Here is an 18,037-nt window from a genome sequence, read left to right on the forward strand (position 1 = left end):
AGTATCTTGGGTTCTTGTTCCGAAGTGAGCAAAAACTGAAGTGTGAGACTGACTGGCTCATTGGTCTCAAACTACTGGTCAATCTTTGCTCAATTACTCATCTATGGTCACATGGTCTGGCTCAGGACTGAAAGAATGAGATCCTCACTACAAACAACCAAAATGAATTTCCATTGCAGAGGGGTTGAGTGCTCCCTTTGGGATGGTGCCTTCCGGTAGAGGTGGTGGTTCTTCATATTGAGAGGAGCCAGCTGAGGTGGCTTGGGCGTCTGGTTTGGATGCTTCCTGGATGCTCCCTTGGGGAGGTGTGCCGGGCATGTCCCACCTGATTGTAACCTCAGGAAACGCTGGAGAGACTACATCTTTCTGCTGGTCTGGGAAAGCCTCAGGATTCCCCAGAGTAGTTAGAGAATGTGGGAGGATAGACTAAAGTCTGGGCATTTTAGCTTAGATTGCTGCACTCATAAGCTGGTTCCGGATAGGTGGAAAAAAATGTATGGATCATTAAATCAAGGTGTGGAAAAATGTTGCTTCATTTAAAATTTTGTACAATTTGACTTTAAAAAACTGTACACATCTAACTTCATGCTGAATTTTAACAGTAGCTGTTTGTATTTTTATTTATTTATTTTTGCATTCCCATTAATCAATGGTTTGTAGATAAAATAGACTTTAAACATGGCTGTAATGTAGTAACAGTCAGAAATTCCTGGTGTTTTCAACGAACAATTGTTTTCACGTTTCTTCTGTCAGAAAAAAAAAATCTCTGCAGTGGACTGAGTGAGCATCTATAAATGGGCTCACTTAATTTATTAAGGTGAAGTGTCATGCAGATTAAGTTTGTTGATCCATGCTGTGTCTCTGTGGTCGTGGGACATTAACAGAAACACCTTAAAATAATCAAGAGCACATATAAGTTAACACTTAAAATGACACCTTTGAAATACCACCATGTTTAGGATTTTTAAAGGAGTAACATTTAAACATTTGACAGCTTTAAAAACATAGAATTACATTTTGAATTGCATGAGTTTTTGTGGCCATGGAACATGAGGAGGCTGCTTTTTGAGCTCTGAAGCTACATTCAACACACAAGACCTTCAGATGAAATATCTATGTAAAAGTATATGACTTCCTGATGCAACTTTTACTTTCTGGCTCTGAACCTGACTAGCTTAATCGCCTACAGAATCTTAAAAATCCACTTATTCTGGGTCCCATTTTGTTCAGGTGGAGTTTCTAAAGACCAACCCCAATGGGATCAGCCCACTGCCAACATCTTCTTCAGACTTATGTGAGTGTTTCAGGCTTCTGCGTTTAAACTCTTCTTCATTTACACATAGCTGCGCAGGTTTCAGCGACTATTTCTGGGCTCCATGTACAAAACATATGGCCATTTAATGTGTGCTGAAAGTTACACCAGGTCAAACTCTGATCAGTCAGGGACTCGGATTTGGTAGTAACGTATAGATGACTGCCCCTTTAATTCATGGAAGTGCCAACTGTTCAAAAATTAATGGAAGGGAAATTAATAATTGCATCTTGCTCCATCGTCATTCCGGATGGAATTTTTTGACACCAAGTCATTCATGTATCAGAATAGACGAGAGAAAGAAAAAACCTGGCGCAAAATTTGTGAAATTGACACCACTTTGACGTTTCGCACCAAACTTCTTCCAACTATAAGTAATGGACATGCGCTAGTAACTGGTAGAAAATGAAGAAGAAGTAGCCCCTCCCTGCTTGTCCAGTGTGAACATCATGGGCTAATCACATGTTCAAGAACCTATGTTTAGCATGTTCTTGAAGGTGTGTCACGCCCGTTGTGAACGTAGCTTAAGTATTTTTCATTCATCTTCTTAGCTGCTTGGCCCTTTCAGGGTCACTGAGATGCTGGAGCTAACAATGGGCAAAGGCAGGAGATACCTAGGACAGGTTTGCCAGGACTTGAACCAGGGCCTTCTTGCTGTGAGGCAACAACGCTAACCACTGTGCTACAATGTAGCTTTAAGCATTAACTCACAAAAGGCCACAAGAACATTTACATATGGTTTGTGATGCTGTGGTTGAAAAATGTAAGGTCTAAGGTGGTGTGAGATGAAAGAAGGGATGGGAAAAATGCAAAGATGAGTTTTAGAGGGATTCTTCCTTCTGTAAGAATGCAGGCAGGGCCACGTCTGCTGCGTGTCAAGAGGAGTGCATGCAGGGTGGGGGTGAGACATGTCTCGTACAGATGTGAGTAAACGTCCATGTCTCTGAGAGCAAGTGTGTCGGCGGTCTAATTGGCAGAATAGAAATATTAAGTTAGTCTGGAGTTAATTTAATGAGGCGAGCTGAAGAGGGGCCATCGCGGCGAGGAACTGTGGGAAAACGGGCTTCTGCGCTTCCATGGCTGGAGTGGGGCTCCGTGAACGACTACCACGGATGTGATGTTGGGTGAACTCTCACTGGCTCTCTCCTCATTTGGCCACGTTACCATGGTGATGAGAGGAGGCTCGCTTTGGCGGCCCATAATTTCCTGAGAGTCTGCATGGATGTGACATGTCCTTTTCAGGCGGGACATTGTTTGGATGCTGATTTACGTGTTGCACTTTATCGCCACCTCCTTCATGCCTCCATCTGTGGGGGATGGCAAACATTTAAAGAATCAATATATCTGATATCTGATTAAGCTGCCTCATTGGAGATTTGTTCATCAGGGTTTTTGTTCTCGGTTGGGTGGGAGCAATCTGGCAAGGCTACTTAATTGCAACTTTTTTTCTCATCTTTTGTTTTTTCTGTGCTCTCTCAGACTGAAAAAAAGCCCATCCCTCTCCCCTCCCAGGGGGCGGTCCACTCACACAACCGAGTCCAATCACAGAACAGCCCCTTTTCCCATCCCTTCATGGTCAGCCTGTTGAATTCACAAGCTCCTTTTTTGTTCTTTTTACTTTTTATTTCTGCCGTCCCTCACTGAGCCACTTGAGCCTGGAGCAGATGGAAAGGTTGTAGCGAGGAGGGGGAAAATAAGTCAGGAAGGAATAGGAGGACGCCATGCAGAGGGTGAAGCAGTCCAGCCGCGATGCTTGATGAGCTCCGTCAGTGACCACCAGAAACTCTTTCTTTCACTTTGACTGATCCCAGGAGGGACAAAAGAACCAGACCAAGCAGCCGTCGAGGAAGTTATCCTGAAGCTCAGGACGCCAAGAGAAACACACTCTGATGTTTGTGAAAGATAAGGAGATGCTGAGAGGGAGAAAGTAGTCAGGGAATCAGTTAAAAAAAGTAAAAAGGTGTGCCCAAAAAGACTGTTCCAAGAGGGGGCAACACTCTTACTGAAATCAAACCAGATAAAAAATCAGATCTAAAATACTAAAATGGCCAACTCAGGTCTTCAGTTGTTGGGTTACTTTCTGGCATTAGGAGGCTGGATTGGGATCATCTCCACCACAGTTCTGCCTCAGTGGAAGCAGTCGTCCTATGCCGGGGATGCCATCATCACAGCTGTGGGGCTGTACGAGGGGCTGTGGATGAGCTGCGCCTCGCAGAGCACTGGGCAGGTGCAGTGCAAGATCTTCGACTCCATGCTGTCGCTGGACTGTGAGTATGAGCTGTAACCCTGCTGTGTTGTTGAGACTTTTCTCCTCACTAGGAATGCTTCTCGTCTGCTTTCTATATTTTTACCTGTAGTTTGAGAATTATTTTAATGAATTCTATTTATAACTACAATAACAGACACATCTAACACAGGAGCTCCGGTGTTTATGTTGTTTGATTAACTTTTCAACCATTATTAACATGATCAACGTAATTCCAGTTGATTCTGAAGGAGAAAAGCGGCTCGTCGAGCCGCTTTTCTCCTTCAGAATCGACTGGAATTACGTTGATCATAATAATAACAGTTGAAAAGTTACAGTATGTCAAAGATTTTGTGTTTACGCAAAGGGTTAAAGGATATAGCAACATTCGAGTCCAAAATGTTTGTAAAAATGACAAAATCAACATAATTTTGTAGGTTTTCATATAAATTTTTTTTTCACATTTTGCCTTTTCTTTTTTTTTTTTTTTCATTTTTAAGTGAAGGCTTGAAGGAACCGTCACAACCGTTAATCTTTGTGATTGCATTTGCGATCTTTTTAGCTCAATAAAAGTTTGGCAAAATATAATATTCTTTTCAATTTGAGCTTTTGAATCACCCAATATAATTTACAACTATGTCTCTAACATCAACAAGGAAAAGATTAATAGATATTGACACTTTTGTCTTGATCACACGACCCCAAAATGCAGATTCAGTCTCATGATAGCACCATTGAACCAACATACTTAAAAAAAGAAGCAGAAATCCCAACTGTAGATGCATTAAATTCCAAAAATCAATGTGTAAAAAAGTACAGTGGTAAAAATGTAAAACAAGTGTAAATTTTTAGATATTTTTTTCAAGCATATAGGATATATATTCTTCTATATTACACTACATACTGTAAAGTTAAACTTTTTTATCTACATTTCTATATTTGTTTCTGTAGTTTGCCATACAAAACATAAAACATAATTTCCATTTTCCCCTCCTTGCATTCATATATTTTTAGTTTGTATATTCCTCAGAACTGAAACCACAGTTTCTATAAAACTGTTTCTTCAACGTACTCATCTCTAACTGAATCCCAAATCCTGTCTGAGACGCCAAAGTTCCCAAGCTGTAAATCTGACTGGAAATTATGGATCTTTAATGAACTTCTATTCGTGTAATGTGTGAGAAATGGCAGTGGGTGAGGAATGCGAGTTCCGACGTAAATCAGCTGTGGATATGAGCTTCCTGTCATCTCTGATCTGTAAGCAGTGGCTCATAATTAATGGCACCCAGATTATATGAATCCATCCATCTGCTGTCCGCTTAAATCATCCCATTAGAGATCCTAATGAAAGACTGCGAATGGGGGGAGCTTTGCCAGGAAACCATTTTAAGCGTTGTTTTCTCCGTGGTTCAGTGTGCTGTCTGCGTTTTTATAAACATTTTTGTAAGTCATTGACTGTTCAGTCAGGGCAGAGGGGCGCCCCCCAAGCTGATGTCCCCATCTCCGTTGGTTCCTTGCAGTCGTGTAAGAACAGCGTATTGTCTTTGGGCATGAATAGAGGGTGTCAGGAGAAGAAAAGGGCAGTGTTGAGACCAGCAGCAGAGATATTCCCAGAATGCACTCCGTCGTCCCCGCATACACGCATTGTTCCACTTGTGTTGGAACACACCCCGTGATCGAAAAACAACAGACAGGTACACCCACCCACCCACACCTCCTCCTCCCCCCCCAGCCCCCTCCTAGCAGATCATGTGGTGCACCTTAATCTGAATTGAACTTTGGTTTAATCCATCAGTCAGAGTTGTCTGGGAGCTCATCTCCCTTGGATGCGTTCGCAGCAGGAGCAGCATGTGATGGTGGGTGTAATTGTTCAGCAGACTGTGTGGACTTTGTGCACTTTATTGAAGCTTTCGCTCGAGCAGAAAATGATAGTCAGTGTGTAGAAAAAAAATGTTATTTGTTGTGGGAGGAGGACGGCGAGGGGGTGCTGAAAGGACAGCTCTGTGGCATCGGTTGTCACACCCAGTCACTTTGTGCTCTGTAAGGAGGCGCAGGTTGGGACATGCGTTGACTGACGGGTACATTTTTTTTTCTCTATTGGGAGCTAAATCTGTTCAGTCAGTGAGAAGCAGTAATCCGTTTGTGGTGTTTTCAAGCATAAGTCAGGTGTAATTCTCAGAACTCAACCTATTTTTAGAGTCAAACTCCAGTCGCGCTTTGTTTTCATCTTTTTTTCCCAACCACCACCGTGTGTAGAAAACTTAAGGGTCAAACAGATCAAGTATAAAGAAATTTTGAGGCCAGATTCAGGCTTGTTAAGATCAATTTGAGAAGAATTTCAATTTGGAGCAAGAAAATAAACCATACCACAGAAAACGTTCCCTTTGCCACAAAAATAAAAGCCTGACATTAGCTAAGAGTGGGGATTGCTCGAGTTCAAACCATTATGAAGATGACCACGATGTGTTTGGAAGCCCAATTTTGAATGTGGCCTTCCCAATTGAAAAACATTTTCCATAAAAAAGCTAATTTAATGTGAATCCATGTTTTTAGTGTTAAAAAACATAAAAAGGTTTCTCTTGATCCACGTTTTAACATGTAAGTTTACAAGGAAACACTACAGAGTAGCTGTTCTGTCAAATACATTATCTTTTGTGTAGTAACTAAATCAAACATCAAAATAGTTGAAACACTTAACCCTTAATCAAATCGGTGTCGTAAGTCATGAACATGAGACACACAAGGGGGCAAAAGGTCAAACTGTGTCAAACATTTGGGAATTGCACCTGATAATTTACCTTCAAGACACTCCGTCAAATTTATTTCCAAACCAGCGTGAGAATAGATATTTGATCAAAAAATGTAAATAAATTGTTTTTAATATTTTTAAATGTATGGAATAGATGTTATGAACACTGGTAAAACTAATGTTTTCTCAGGTTGCATCCTTTTTTTCCCTTTAATTCTCTGTTTATTTTGACACCTTATAGGTTAAAGTGGATCTTCTAAATAATTAATTAAATTCCTTTTAAATGTAAATATTCTCACTCTTTTTAAGCAAGAAACTCAAAATTAGGCCTCAGCGGGAGAAGACAATTTCTCATCTGGTTGCAGCTAATTTGCTCTTGGTGCTAAATATGACAGACCAAAGACAACAATGGAGCTCTGTTTGTTGATTAGATTTATCATTTGGCAGGTTTTTCTTTGATCTTTCAGGTTTTTAAGACATTTAGAGTGAAGCTCTAGGGTGGAGCTAAATAAATAGTAATGTCATTGCTGATTTTTGCCGTGATGGGTCCTGTGTGGGTGGGAAATGCGCTCTGAAGAGTCACAGATGACCTCACAATAGGACTTTAGAGTGATCTAACACACAAGCAGGCACACAGAGTCTGAATGAAGGCATGTGGCTGGCACTGCCTGGATGAGCTGCAGAATGAGAGAGGGCCTGAGAGGAGCCTGCTGCCACCGGTCCTCCAGCCCAAACTGGTCCATCAAAGCTGACCGCAGTACAGCCCTTTAGTAGAGACCCTCCGAATGACCTCCGAGTAAAACATGGATTTCCATTAGATGAAAAACAAAAATAAAAAATCAAACCTCTTTCTGTTGGAGACCGATCATCAAAAGCAGCCGAGCAGCCATGAATCAGACTTCAAAGATCATTCATAAGTCATAAATGCCTCAGATCAGCTTCTGAAAGCAGCTTCATTGCTGTGGCATGAATGATGCTGTGTGTGTTTCTGTCACAGCTTTGGCTTTTTACTCCAGCTGTTGCTCAACCGCTCTGTTTTGAAGCCATTTCTTTAAACATGAATCTATTGTCAAAGTTGTTTTGATGAAAGTCATTCATTCAAAGTCTGGTTTCAATGAATCAGAAGCCAAATACAATCAAATATTATAACAGGCTGCACACCAGTGAAATATACTCTTGTTTTTGTGTTTTTTTTTCAGCAAAATTAAATTAGACAACACTTTTGCACAGCATCTGATTAAATCTGACCAAACGGTAAAACTTGTTTTTAAAATTGTCTGAAAAAAAATAGAATAACAAGGTTGACCAAATTTGCAATCTAACATGAAAACAAAAGATGTGTTTCATTTATTGGATGTCCTTCTGAGCTTTCGTCACACTTAGATGATGACACAAAATTGTGAGACATAACAAACAACTTCATGATTTCCACTCGGTCTTAGATTTTTCTTGTCTCAAATCAGTCCCGAATTTGGCAGCTCTGGTGACTTTTCTGAGTAAAAAAACTGGGAAAAAACACATGCTAAAGTCAAAGTGTGCTCTTGGAATTATTTATAAGAGTCTTTAGGTTTGAGCATCTGGAATTTAAAAGTGTTGTAAACACTTCTCACATTTATGACACATCTTTTGAAACTAAATTTAGAACAGTTTGAGATGAATTTGAGACTCCAGCACAGACTGTGAATGTTTTGAGGAAAAATAAATGTAAAATTTAAAAATAAGAAATATGTGAATGAAAAAAAATATATTAGCATTGATATGACTTAGGGAAAAATGCAACAACAAAAAAAGAAAGAAAAGCAACTTTCTAAAATGCCCTTTGCACCACTCATTGATCTTAAAAGGGGAATATAAACTCTGATATTTATGTCCTTTTATAAAATGATTAGTCAGCCAAAAACATAAATAAATAAATAAAATAAATGTTTATAAACGTACCTTAAAAACACTAGAAGTCAATAAAAATGTTGTTTTTCATCACAGCAAACACTTTTCTAAATATGATACCAATAGGAATGATCATTAAGCCAAATGAGACCTATTATTTTGTCATTTTTTCATGTCCTTTCTTATATGTTTGGTCAACCAAAAATAGATCTAATTGATTATCATATTATTATATGATATATTATATTATTATTAGATTATATTATTGATCTAATTGAGAAACAGAAATTCCTGAAAGTTTTTTTTTCATTTTTTTTTACCAAAGCAACCTTTAAAAAAAGATGCCTACATTTGATACAAATTAGAAGGACCTTTAAAGTATTTGAAATATATTGTTTTGAATTTTTTCCATGTCCTTTCTTGTGTGCTTTTTCAAACAAAAATACATCTAATATATTTCTTAAAAAAATAATCAGTAGAATTTTTTTATTTTAATTACCAGAGCAGCAGTTTTTCTAAAAAATCCTAAAATTGTCATAATACATTTTTAGAAATTTAAACCAATTAAGATCTTTAATTTTGAAAATGTTTTCCGTGTGAGTATAACAGTTGAGACAGTTCTGGTTAAAAAAGTCTGAAAAAAAATCTTAAAGTAGACTACCTTCACTGCCGAAGTTATTTAAAACACAACCCTGTTGTTGTTAGGACAGCTCATTAACCTTCACTTGTGTTCCTCATGTGCTCGTGAGCAGCAGTAAAGCCTGATAGCCCCCCCGACAACAAGTTGTCTTTGTAGGAAAGCCTACACTAAATCCTCTGTGTGAAACATGTAAACCAGGACCTCCTACAGCCGCTTTGTGTTCCACCCACTGTCACTGCATGTGTGCACTCATTGTGCACTTGCACGTTTAAATGAGTGTGTGTGATTATGAGTAAATATGTTCCTCCTACTGAGCTATGTGTGCACTGAGGCCTGTGTGGGCTTTGCATGGGATTCCATGAATGCGAAACCACAGAGCTATGAGATGTGAAGTGTCACTTCAGGACCCAGAAGTTGACCTAGAAAATCTCCTTTGGAAAAAAAACCGAAAAAAAAAAACCTGGAAGTGTCCCCTTCTGGTTGAGCCGAACGCATGCGGTCTCTCATCAGTCCTGCAGAGCATCAGCATTCCTCTGTAATTATTGCTTCAATGTCCGGATTCATTATGTGTGACTGCAAGTTAAGGACTGAAAGGATGTTTGCTTTCCTCCCTCCTTCCCACTGTCCTCCTTTTTTTTCTTTAATTTCTTATCCTCTGTTGAATCTCCCTGCGGTTTTTCGCCTCCTCCTTTCCTCTTCTGCATCTAGTCCACATCCAGACGTGCCGGGCTCTCATGGTGGTGTCGGTGCTGCTGGGCTTCATCGGCATCATCGTCAGCGTGGTGGGCATGAAGTGCACCAAGGTGGGCGACAACAACCCATCCACCAAGACCCGCATCGCTGTGACTGGAGGGGGGCTCTTCCTTCTAGCAGGTGGAGTTCCTGTTCTTTTCCTTTTTCCACACACGAAACATATAAACAGTATCTTCTTTATTTGGGTAATTAAGCAGGAGGGGTCAGCTTTCTGCTGCTTGAAACTGATGTTCTGTAAACAGGATGTGGTCATTTGGGCATTTAACCTCAGTCATAAACCACATTCTCAGAGGAGAAGATGATCTAAACAATAAACTGCAATTTTTCTGCAAGACTAATGCTGTGCTCCCACAGGTCTTTGCACGCTGGTGTCTGTGTCCTGGTATGCCACTCAGGTGTCCTATCAGTTCTTCAACCCAAACACGCCACTCAATGCTAAGTATGCTGTCTTTTCTGTGCTATCTTGATCCAAGAATTACCCTTGAGCAAGGCACTACCCAAAAAAGCCCTTTAAGTAAATGTACATTCATTATTTAAGTATTTGATTGGATATTATTAGGTTTTGAGCTCATTATTACATTTTTTTAGAGATTTTTTTTTTTTTTTTGTATAATATTAAATACCCACTCCAATCATCTTTTAATCCAATTTAAAAGCATTCCCAGTGGTATTTTAGTTTTGAAAATGTTGCTTTAAGCCAAAATAATAATAATAATAATAATTATAAAAAATGTTGTTTTAGGACATATTTTCTGCAGAGCAGCAGTAATTCAATTAAAAATTCACATCTGAGTTGTGGGTGGGACCATTGGTGTGGGGCAACCCCGCCCCTCTTTGTCGCTAAGCGCTGAAAGCAGGGAGCTTGTGGCCCGCCCCTTTTCTTCATCACAATTAGGATCTTTTTCAAACTGCATTTTTTTCGTCTGCTACAATGATTGGAAAAAAGACATACTCAGAAATGCCATTTAAACCTAATTTTCTTCATATAGGTCCTCAAAAGCTAATATAAAGAAATGCACCACCCTAATAATGCTAAGAAAAACACTTTAATGCAAATTTATAAAAGTTTAATTTGTTACTTAAAAATGAGTTAAAAGAAACAAACTCTATTTGACTTTATTTGGTAATAATTAATTAATCTATTAGGACTTATACTGTATGTATGACTGCAACACGTCTATTATAATTATAAGTAATTACAGAGCTAAAAATTCCATAATCTTCTTTCAATTTTTTTCATCTTTGTATTACTATCTGAAATGGGTTTAATAAATTTGTATTTTCTAACTTAATTGTATTGTTCTATTATTTTAATTTTTTTTAACATATCAAATCATTCAAAAATAATACTGTACAAAAAATCCACAAGTTGACTCTTGTTTTTGTGAAACTGTGGAATTTTAAATTAATTATGTCCAACAAATTGACATGTATTTTTGCATGTATTTGTTTCAGTGAGGTTATGATATGTTATGCTTCAAAATAAACTAAATATGAACCTTTTTATTAAAGTCTCACTAACAGGATTGTGGTGAAATTTGCTTAGATGTTGAAAAACCATATTAAAAAAAAAAAGAGATCTTTAAAGGGAAAAAAAAGTTTTTGTGATGTGAGTGTCCGAATTATATGGTAAACAGTTTTATCTAAAAGAAAAACTTGCACTCCTAACCCAGCTGTTTTCCATGCAGGTACGAGTTCGGTTCGGCCTTGTTTGTGGGATGGGCAGCTGCCAGTCTGACCGTCCTGGGCGGCTCCTTGCTGTGCTGCTCCTGCTCCAAAGAGGAGATGCGAGGGCAGCAATACTACCGCCAATCACAGCCTTCCACAACCAGGGAGTACGTGTAAACCCCTCCCCTACTTCCAGCAGTCACCCCAAACAGAGAGCTGAGGACACGCTTGACACCAACCCTTGATTTTTCCCTAAAAAACACATCAAAAAGACTGTTATACACACAATCATCTAGCACTCAAATACAGAAACATCTGTACAGGACATGATTGTGCACCATCTTTCTCACTCAGTGTTACAAAGTAAAGAAAAAAAAATCTTTTTCAGTGATATAAGCTTGTGCTGTAGATGGAAACCACTTGTGCATGATTTTGTGAATATTTATTTTACTTAAAAAAAAAGCTTACATTTAAAACAAATGTTTCTTGCGAGATCTATATGACAAAAGTATAGGACACTAAAATCTGGGTTTGGAGCTTAAATATCCAGCGCTGGAAAACCTCACCAGCATGTCCTATGCTTCCTGGTTGGAGCTGCTCTGGTGTTTTATCTGTGTGGCCTCATGCATTCACACTCCACTGGTGCAGTCAGATTGTGTAAAGTAGACAAACCACATTATGAATGTGGACATAGGATGGACAATAATCCTCATTAATAAAGGGGACGTTACACTTTCCACCTTTATGCCGTGCTTTCCACTCTAAAGTGCACACTGTATTGTGAGGGACACCATCAATGAATGGTCTATTTTCAAAATGTCATATATAAGGCAGCCCGAACTAAAAGGCAAATTAATCAAGACAAAGGAGTCAGCGAGAAGTCTGTCAGACTTTATTTACCGCGCTCACAGTAACTGTAGAACACGCTACATGTTGCGTTGGAAGTGTAAGCCGCACTAGTGTATTCTCAATTACCTGTAACTCATAACCTTGTTTGCGACGTGAAAAAACAAGCCAACTGTGACTACCCTAACTCCTAACCTTCAACATCACTACGTTAGCTACGTTAGCACATAAACAAAATCTGTAATTCTCAGCCTTGTTTGTATCACATGAAAAAACAGACAGATACAGCTAAAACAAACATTACTGTGACAATGCTAGCTCCTAACCTTCAACACCACTACGTTAGCAGTGTTAGCGCATTCACAATATCTGTAACTTCCAACCTTGTTTGAAAAAATAGACGGATACTGCTAAAACAAACATTAGGCTAATCCTAACCTTTGATACCGCTACGTTAGCCGCGTTAGCACATTCGCAATATCTGTAACTTCCAACCTTGTTTAAAAAAACAGATGGGTACTGCTAAAACAAACATTACTGTGACAACGCAAAGTGCTAACCTTTGACAATTAGCACCTTTAGCCACTTTAGCATATTAACAGTATCTTTAACTCCAATCTTGTTTGTGACACGTAAAAAATCAGACAAGCTACAGCTAAAACAAACCTGATGGTGACTATGCTAACTACGTCAGCCACATTAGCACATTCACAGTATCTGTAACACCGACCTTGTTTAGAACACGTAAAAAAACCAGATACTGTTAAAACAAATATTATTGTGACTAAGCTAACTCCTAACCTTCAACACTACTACATGTCACCCACGTTAGCGCATTCACAACATCTGTAGCTTCCAACAAAATATGTAGCATGTAAAAAAACAGAAAGATACACCTAAAACAAACCCTACACTAACTCCTAATCTAGACACCGCAACATGTTGGCCGCGTTAGCATATCTGTAGCTCGCAACCATGGTTGTAACACAGAAAAAACAGACAAATACAGCAAAATAAACTAACTCCTAACCTTTGACATCGCTAAATCATCTGCGGTCATAACGGTTTCACATTATCTGTAACTCACAACCATGTTTGCAACACTCAAAAAAAATGATGCTGTTTAAACAAATATTTTTGTGACTATGCTGACTGCTATCCTTTGACGCCACGTAAACGCATTCACAATAACACCCAACCAAACATTTTGACTGTGCGCCGTATACCTCTCAAAATTGCTTCAACATAGGTAAGCACAAACAGAATGAATCCATATATAAGGAATATATGGCGAATCAAAATAAGGCTTTTGAGTGCACCTTATAGTGTGGAAAGTACAGTATCTAACAAGTTGCATCATTTATACAGATTTGTCACATAAATGCTGCTTCTAAATGTTTTCTGCAAAGGCAGGACTTTGATTCATGCTGATTTTTCAACAGTTCAGAAACAGTTGTTTTCTTTTTCTGTCTAAAATTACTCGATTAGAGCTTCACTTGGAGACACAACCTGAACTGCAGGAGTGGAGGTACATTGTCACACACCTCTAATGAGTTTGAGCACTGTTGGTTACCCCTGTTGTTAAGACAGATGGAAGCTTGTCTTCACCACATGCCATCACACTTCATTTACTAACACAATAATCCAGATTTATATTCAGCCTCAACTCATAATTGTGTGTGGACCAAAACCCATACTAACTTGTCTTATAGAGTTTTGCCATTAAGCAATGATCATACTGCGAGTAATAAGCTACTCTGTTAACCTCTTGATTGCAAACTACTGACAACTCCGGGTAGACGAAGTAGAAAGGATACCTGCAGCTAGCCCCTGCTCTGGAGAGCTAAATTGGCTCTTGAGTTCCCCTCTTGATGGCCTCACATCCATTTGCTTTGTGTTTTGAAAAGAGCCATCACTGTTCCAGATAATAAAGCCATTAACTTTTCTCAGAATGGTGCCCAGTTGGCCCAATTTTCTCTCTTCTTAGAAGACACTTGTTGGTGGAGGGCCCTGTTATGCTCAGACTGGGAAGTGCTGCAAGCTTATAGGAAATTTCTTGCACCTTTTAACCCTTTAGGTACTGATGAAGCAAATGTACTGAGGTTCCTTTGTACACCCTTAGGTCTTTGGTGGTTAAATAATGCAACTTTTTTATTTTTCTTATTAAGTTGTATCTCAAAAATGTCTCACATTTCATCAACATGCTAAACAAACATTCAATGAACTTGTTATAAAGTCCCTGTTTAGCAGTTTTACTTTCGTTGCAAATAATACCAGGCACATTAGAATGGTGTAACAGCTCCCGATGTTGACCATTCGGCTTAAAAAGTCTGTGTGCGACATTTATTTTAAAAATATTTTCTTTGGATAATTGTCTTTAGCTTTCTTTCACTCTCAAAGACTTTCTGTCTGCTTATAGTCATGCAAACTTGGGTGATTGACATAAACGAGACTCAATGTCTATATTTTAGCAGACCAGAATGAGTCTTAATTGCAACCACTTGTCCCGAAACCATTTTCACTTTATGACACCATTCCTCAGATATCCTTACCACAATATCTTTGTCCATATCCAATAACCGAAAAAGTGGGAAAATCCTTGCACACTTTTGTCAAAACATGACCTGGACTACATTGGTGATGTGACCTCTGACGGTCTCCAATTGTGGCATCTTGTATGATTAATTGTTGGAAAACCAATTGAATTTGTACATCGCACTTCAAAAAGTAATATTTTACATAATTTATGTTATAATGGCCACAAAATTATTGTATTTAGCAATATCTGAATAAGAGTCAGACATTCTGGAAACTGGGAGAAAAATAGTGAAAAGTGAAAATAAAAATTTCTAATTTGAAACCAAAAAAAGGCTTCAAATTATTGCAAGGGATTTGATGCTAAGCTTTCAAATGAAACAATAAAAGCTAATTATGAGTAAGATTTTAGTCCAAAAACACAATAAACAGGGGGGAGAGGTTTATTAAAGGCACAAAGAAAAATAAGTCCTGACTTTTATCTTCATAGTTATTATAATAATAATTGTAATTTTTTTTCTTAATGAATTAATTCAATTTCACCAGAATTAAAATGAGAATTGTGTGGTTGTTTGGTGAACAGCACCTGACTCTAGTTACTTTGTTTCAAACAAGCTTTAGTCCAAAGGTTTTGGTTACAACCATTAACTGTAAATGAGAACTGGACTGAGTGTGACATCACCCATAGAAAGTGGCTAATTTCCAGCTGCAACGCAATGAAGTCAATTCAGTTACCCTTTTTACGAGGTAAGGACATTGCCATGTTGGAAGTAAGCAGGGATTCATCCAACATTTCATGGAATTCCCTCTTGTCAACCAGGAGTGAATATGTTGGAAGGCCACACCCCTACTATATAAAAAGCAGGCTCACAAGAACCTATCAGTCGCTTTGAATGTTCATTGTAAGACCACATACTTTTATTGAGGCATCTGATTGGCCAGTTTACAACTTGAATAACTTGCACCCCAGAAAAAATACTATTAAAAAAATGTACCACTAGCAAAAACATGTTTATAAAAGGTAGCAGAGCAAAAACGGCTATTCTGATCAATATAGCTGAGTAACAGCTGTTTATTTCTCATTAGAAGTCTAGAGCCTTGTTTCCACTCCGGTTCAATATGGGATTTTGAGCGTTTCCATTGTGAAATGGAGACATTAAACAGTTTCAACCCGTACCTCTTGAGGGCCCCCATCCGTTGTAGGTCCATAGGAAAATGGAACAGGACGGTTGGGGCGAAGTCGCTGTGGCCACCCATGGATTGGCAGAAAGTCATGATGACATTAGAAAGCACCAACATACCACTAAGCTAGCGATTCAGTTTTCCTCTTCACGGCGGTATTCTTCTTAGTCTTCTTTCGAATAACATTAAATTCCTGTAATGCACGATTACAAAAAGTAAAGCTAGAAAAAGACGAGCTGCTGGATGACCTTTGCTGTTGTTGCTTTTCTAGACGTCGCACAATAGTGACACGCTAGGAAACTACACCGCGCATGCGACGTGAAAACAAACCGGTCAGTGGGAGCGAAGCTTAACTGAGTGGAAACACTATCCAGAATTAACTGATCTGTACCGTACTGCTCCTTATCAGACCAGACCGTCCCAGACCGCTCAATGGAAACAAGGCTCATGTGAATTTGGCTTCTTGGAGCCAGCAGGTCCTGTTTGATCTGTGAAGGGGTAGGGGATCACTCAGTCCAGTTCCTACATACACTCTAAGGTCACTGTTCACTGTTTCAGATTCTGTTGCTCTGCCAAACACCAATATATTTTAATGATAGTGAAAACATGTTAACACCAGCAGCCAACTTCTAGAATTGAAGCTCATCCAAGTAAACTATTCATCAAACTGACTTCCTGACCTACATTCAGACCTGAAAAGGCGACATTTCTCTCTCCTCCTGCAGTGACCTATATTGTTGTTGATATTGGTGCAGTATGCATGGATGGAACTTGGGGCCATTAGTCGTTGTTTGCACTAAACTTTTTTCTGCAACAGACTCCTGGTTACCTGACGTTTAACCCCTCCCACGTCTTGACTTGGTACTAACTCTCGACTCAGGACGTGATAACTCTGGGGAATGTCATTTGTCTTGATGTGATGCCTGCTCCCCCTCGTGTCTTCTCATTCTGTTCTTCTCTGGTTCTCTTCTTCTCTCCTCTAATTCAGGGCAGAGTTGTTGAGTGAAACTAGTTTCCCTGACTGATCAGCCCATGCCTTTTTATCGAGGATTGTTCAACTGTCCAACCACTGACCCCCCTCCCCCTTACTCTGATTCAAATTTTGGACTTCCTTCTATTACTTTTTCTCAATTTTACCCCATAAAACACAATGGGAGCTAAGGTGAACTGTCTCTTTTCAATTTCCCACCATCTGAGCCTTATCTGTAAACATAAACTCTATCATTTGTTTTCAAGTTAGCATTAAGGTAACACAATTTAGATCCTACCCCACAACCTCTGGCTGTGATAAATTGGTTTATTTTGACTGCTGTAACTGTACTTTGACTGAAACATGTCTTTTTTTTTCCTTTTGAATTGCAGACCAAATGTAAAAAGTACCCCGCCAGAGAAAAGGGAGCAGTACTTGTAGTTTGGGAGAGTCTTCTGGCCTTACCATGGTTTAGGTTTCTGTCAACAGACAAAACCCTCTCACTGAGGAATTCAAAACAGACAAGAACATGTTTCTGAGTAGTTTGCATAAAGAAGTTTTCTTGGATGTTGAAGCGTGTTTGTGGGGGGGTTAAAAGAAATAATCTCCTTGTCTGTGTTGTTGACTTTTGGTGAGACAGTCATTCAGGGTATGTTTTCTATAACATGTTAAAATTCCTGGGTGTAAATACCACCTTTCCTATTCTTTTTTTTTTTATTTACTACAAGCATAATGTTTGACTACAGTGCCTTATAACACGCATCTGTGTATATGTACATACGTCTCTGACCGCATCCCCTGTGAGGATGTGTCCACAGCACCTCTGCCAGCCGTTCTGTGTGCCTTTTTTCCAAGTTTGGGTTCCTGGAAAGGAATGTGAATCCGCCGTACCACTTCTGAAACAACAAACACATCATCTCTGTAAATGCCACTGTCTGTCAGAAGCTCTGTGCTTGTTTGTGTGTAGCCTTGATTGAGGAAATGCCGTTCTTTTTTCTTTGAGTGCCAACATGACGTTGTGTGACGGAGTCCTTGTAGTTTTGACTCTAAAGGATGTACGGTTCCGCGTCTTCTGTACTAAGAAACCCCATGTTTGTTGCAATTATCTACCATTCCTCAGTCTAATAACGACCTCCCCTTGTTGTGTATTATCTCATTTACCGTGTATTTCTTTTAGAATGAAGTAAACAGAGACATAAAATGGATTTGGCTGTGACTTTGTGGTGTCCCACTTGTCTCCTAACTTTTCA

General features: G+C 39.1%; 1 protein-coding gene across 4 annotated transcripts; it reads left to right on the forward strand.

Annotated features, from left to right (window-relative positions):
* The first annotated feature begins 2,879 nt into the window (after positions 1-2,879).
* cldn19 (claudin 19) lies at positions 2,880-18,003 on the forward strand. Of its 4 annotated transcripts, none has more exons than XM_024269790.2 (6): positions 2,880-3,579; positions 9,542-9,706; positions 9,941-10,025; positions 11,275-11,421; positions 13,589-13,628; positions 16,806-18,003. In XM_024269790.2, the coding sequence occupies exons 1-5, from the start codon at positions 3,357-3,359 to the stop codon at positions 13,611-13,613; spliced, it is 645 nt and encodes a 214-aa protein (XP_024125558.1). In that variant the 5' UTR covers positions 2,880-3,356; the 3' UTR covers positions 13,614-13,628; positions 16,806-18,003. The 4 variants fall into 4 exon arrangements, with proteins under 4 accessions (XP_024125558.1, XP_024125559.1, XP_024125557.1 ...); XM_024269791.2 differs by having other exon boundaries at positions 17,180-18,003; XM_024269789.2 differs by lacking the exon at positions 13,589-13,628 and having other exon boundaries at positions 2,881-3,579.
* The last annotated feature ends 34 nt before the right edge of the window (positions 18,004-18,037 follow it).

Source organism: Oryzias melastigma, linkage group LG5 (assembly GCF_002922805.2).
Source record: "Oryzias melastigma strain HK-1 linkage group LG5, ASM292280v2, whole genome shotgun sequence".
NCBI classification, from domain to species: domain Eukaryota; kingdom Metazoa; phylum Chordata; class Actinopteri; order Beloniformes; family Adrianichthyidae; genus Oryzias; species Oryzias melastigma.

What these genes read in the sequence shown, in the direction of transcription:
- cldn19 (XM_024269788.2), top strand. Translation starts at nt 3,357, where the DNA reads ATGGCCAACTCAGGTCTTCAGTTGTTGGGTTACTTTCTGGCATTAGGA. An exon ending in GGGGCTCTTCCTTCTAGCAG is followed by an intron (nt 9,707 to 9,940) that starts GTGGAGTTCCTG and finishes GTGCTCCCACAG; the next exon opens with GTCTTTGCACGCTGGTGTCT. An exon ending in AACACGCCACTCAATGCTAA is followed by an intron (nt 10,026 to 11,274) that starts GTATGCTGTCTT and finishes TTTTCCATGCAG; the next exon opens with GTACGAGTTCGGTTCGGCCT.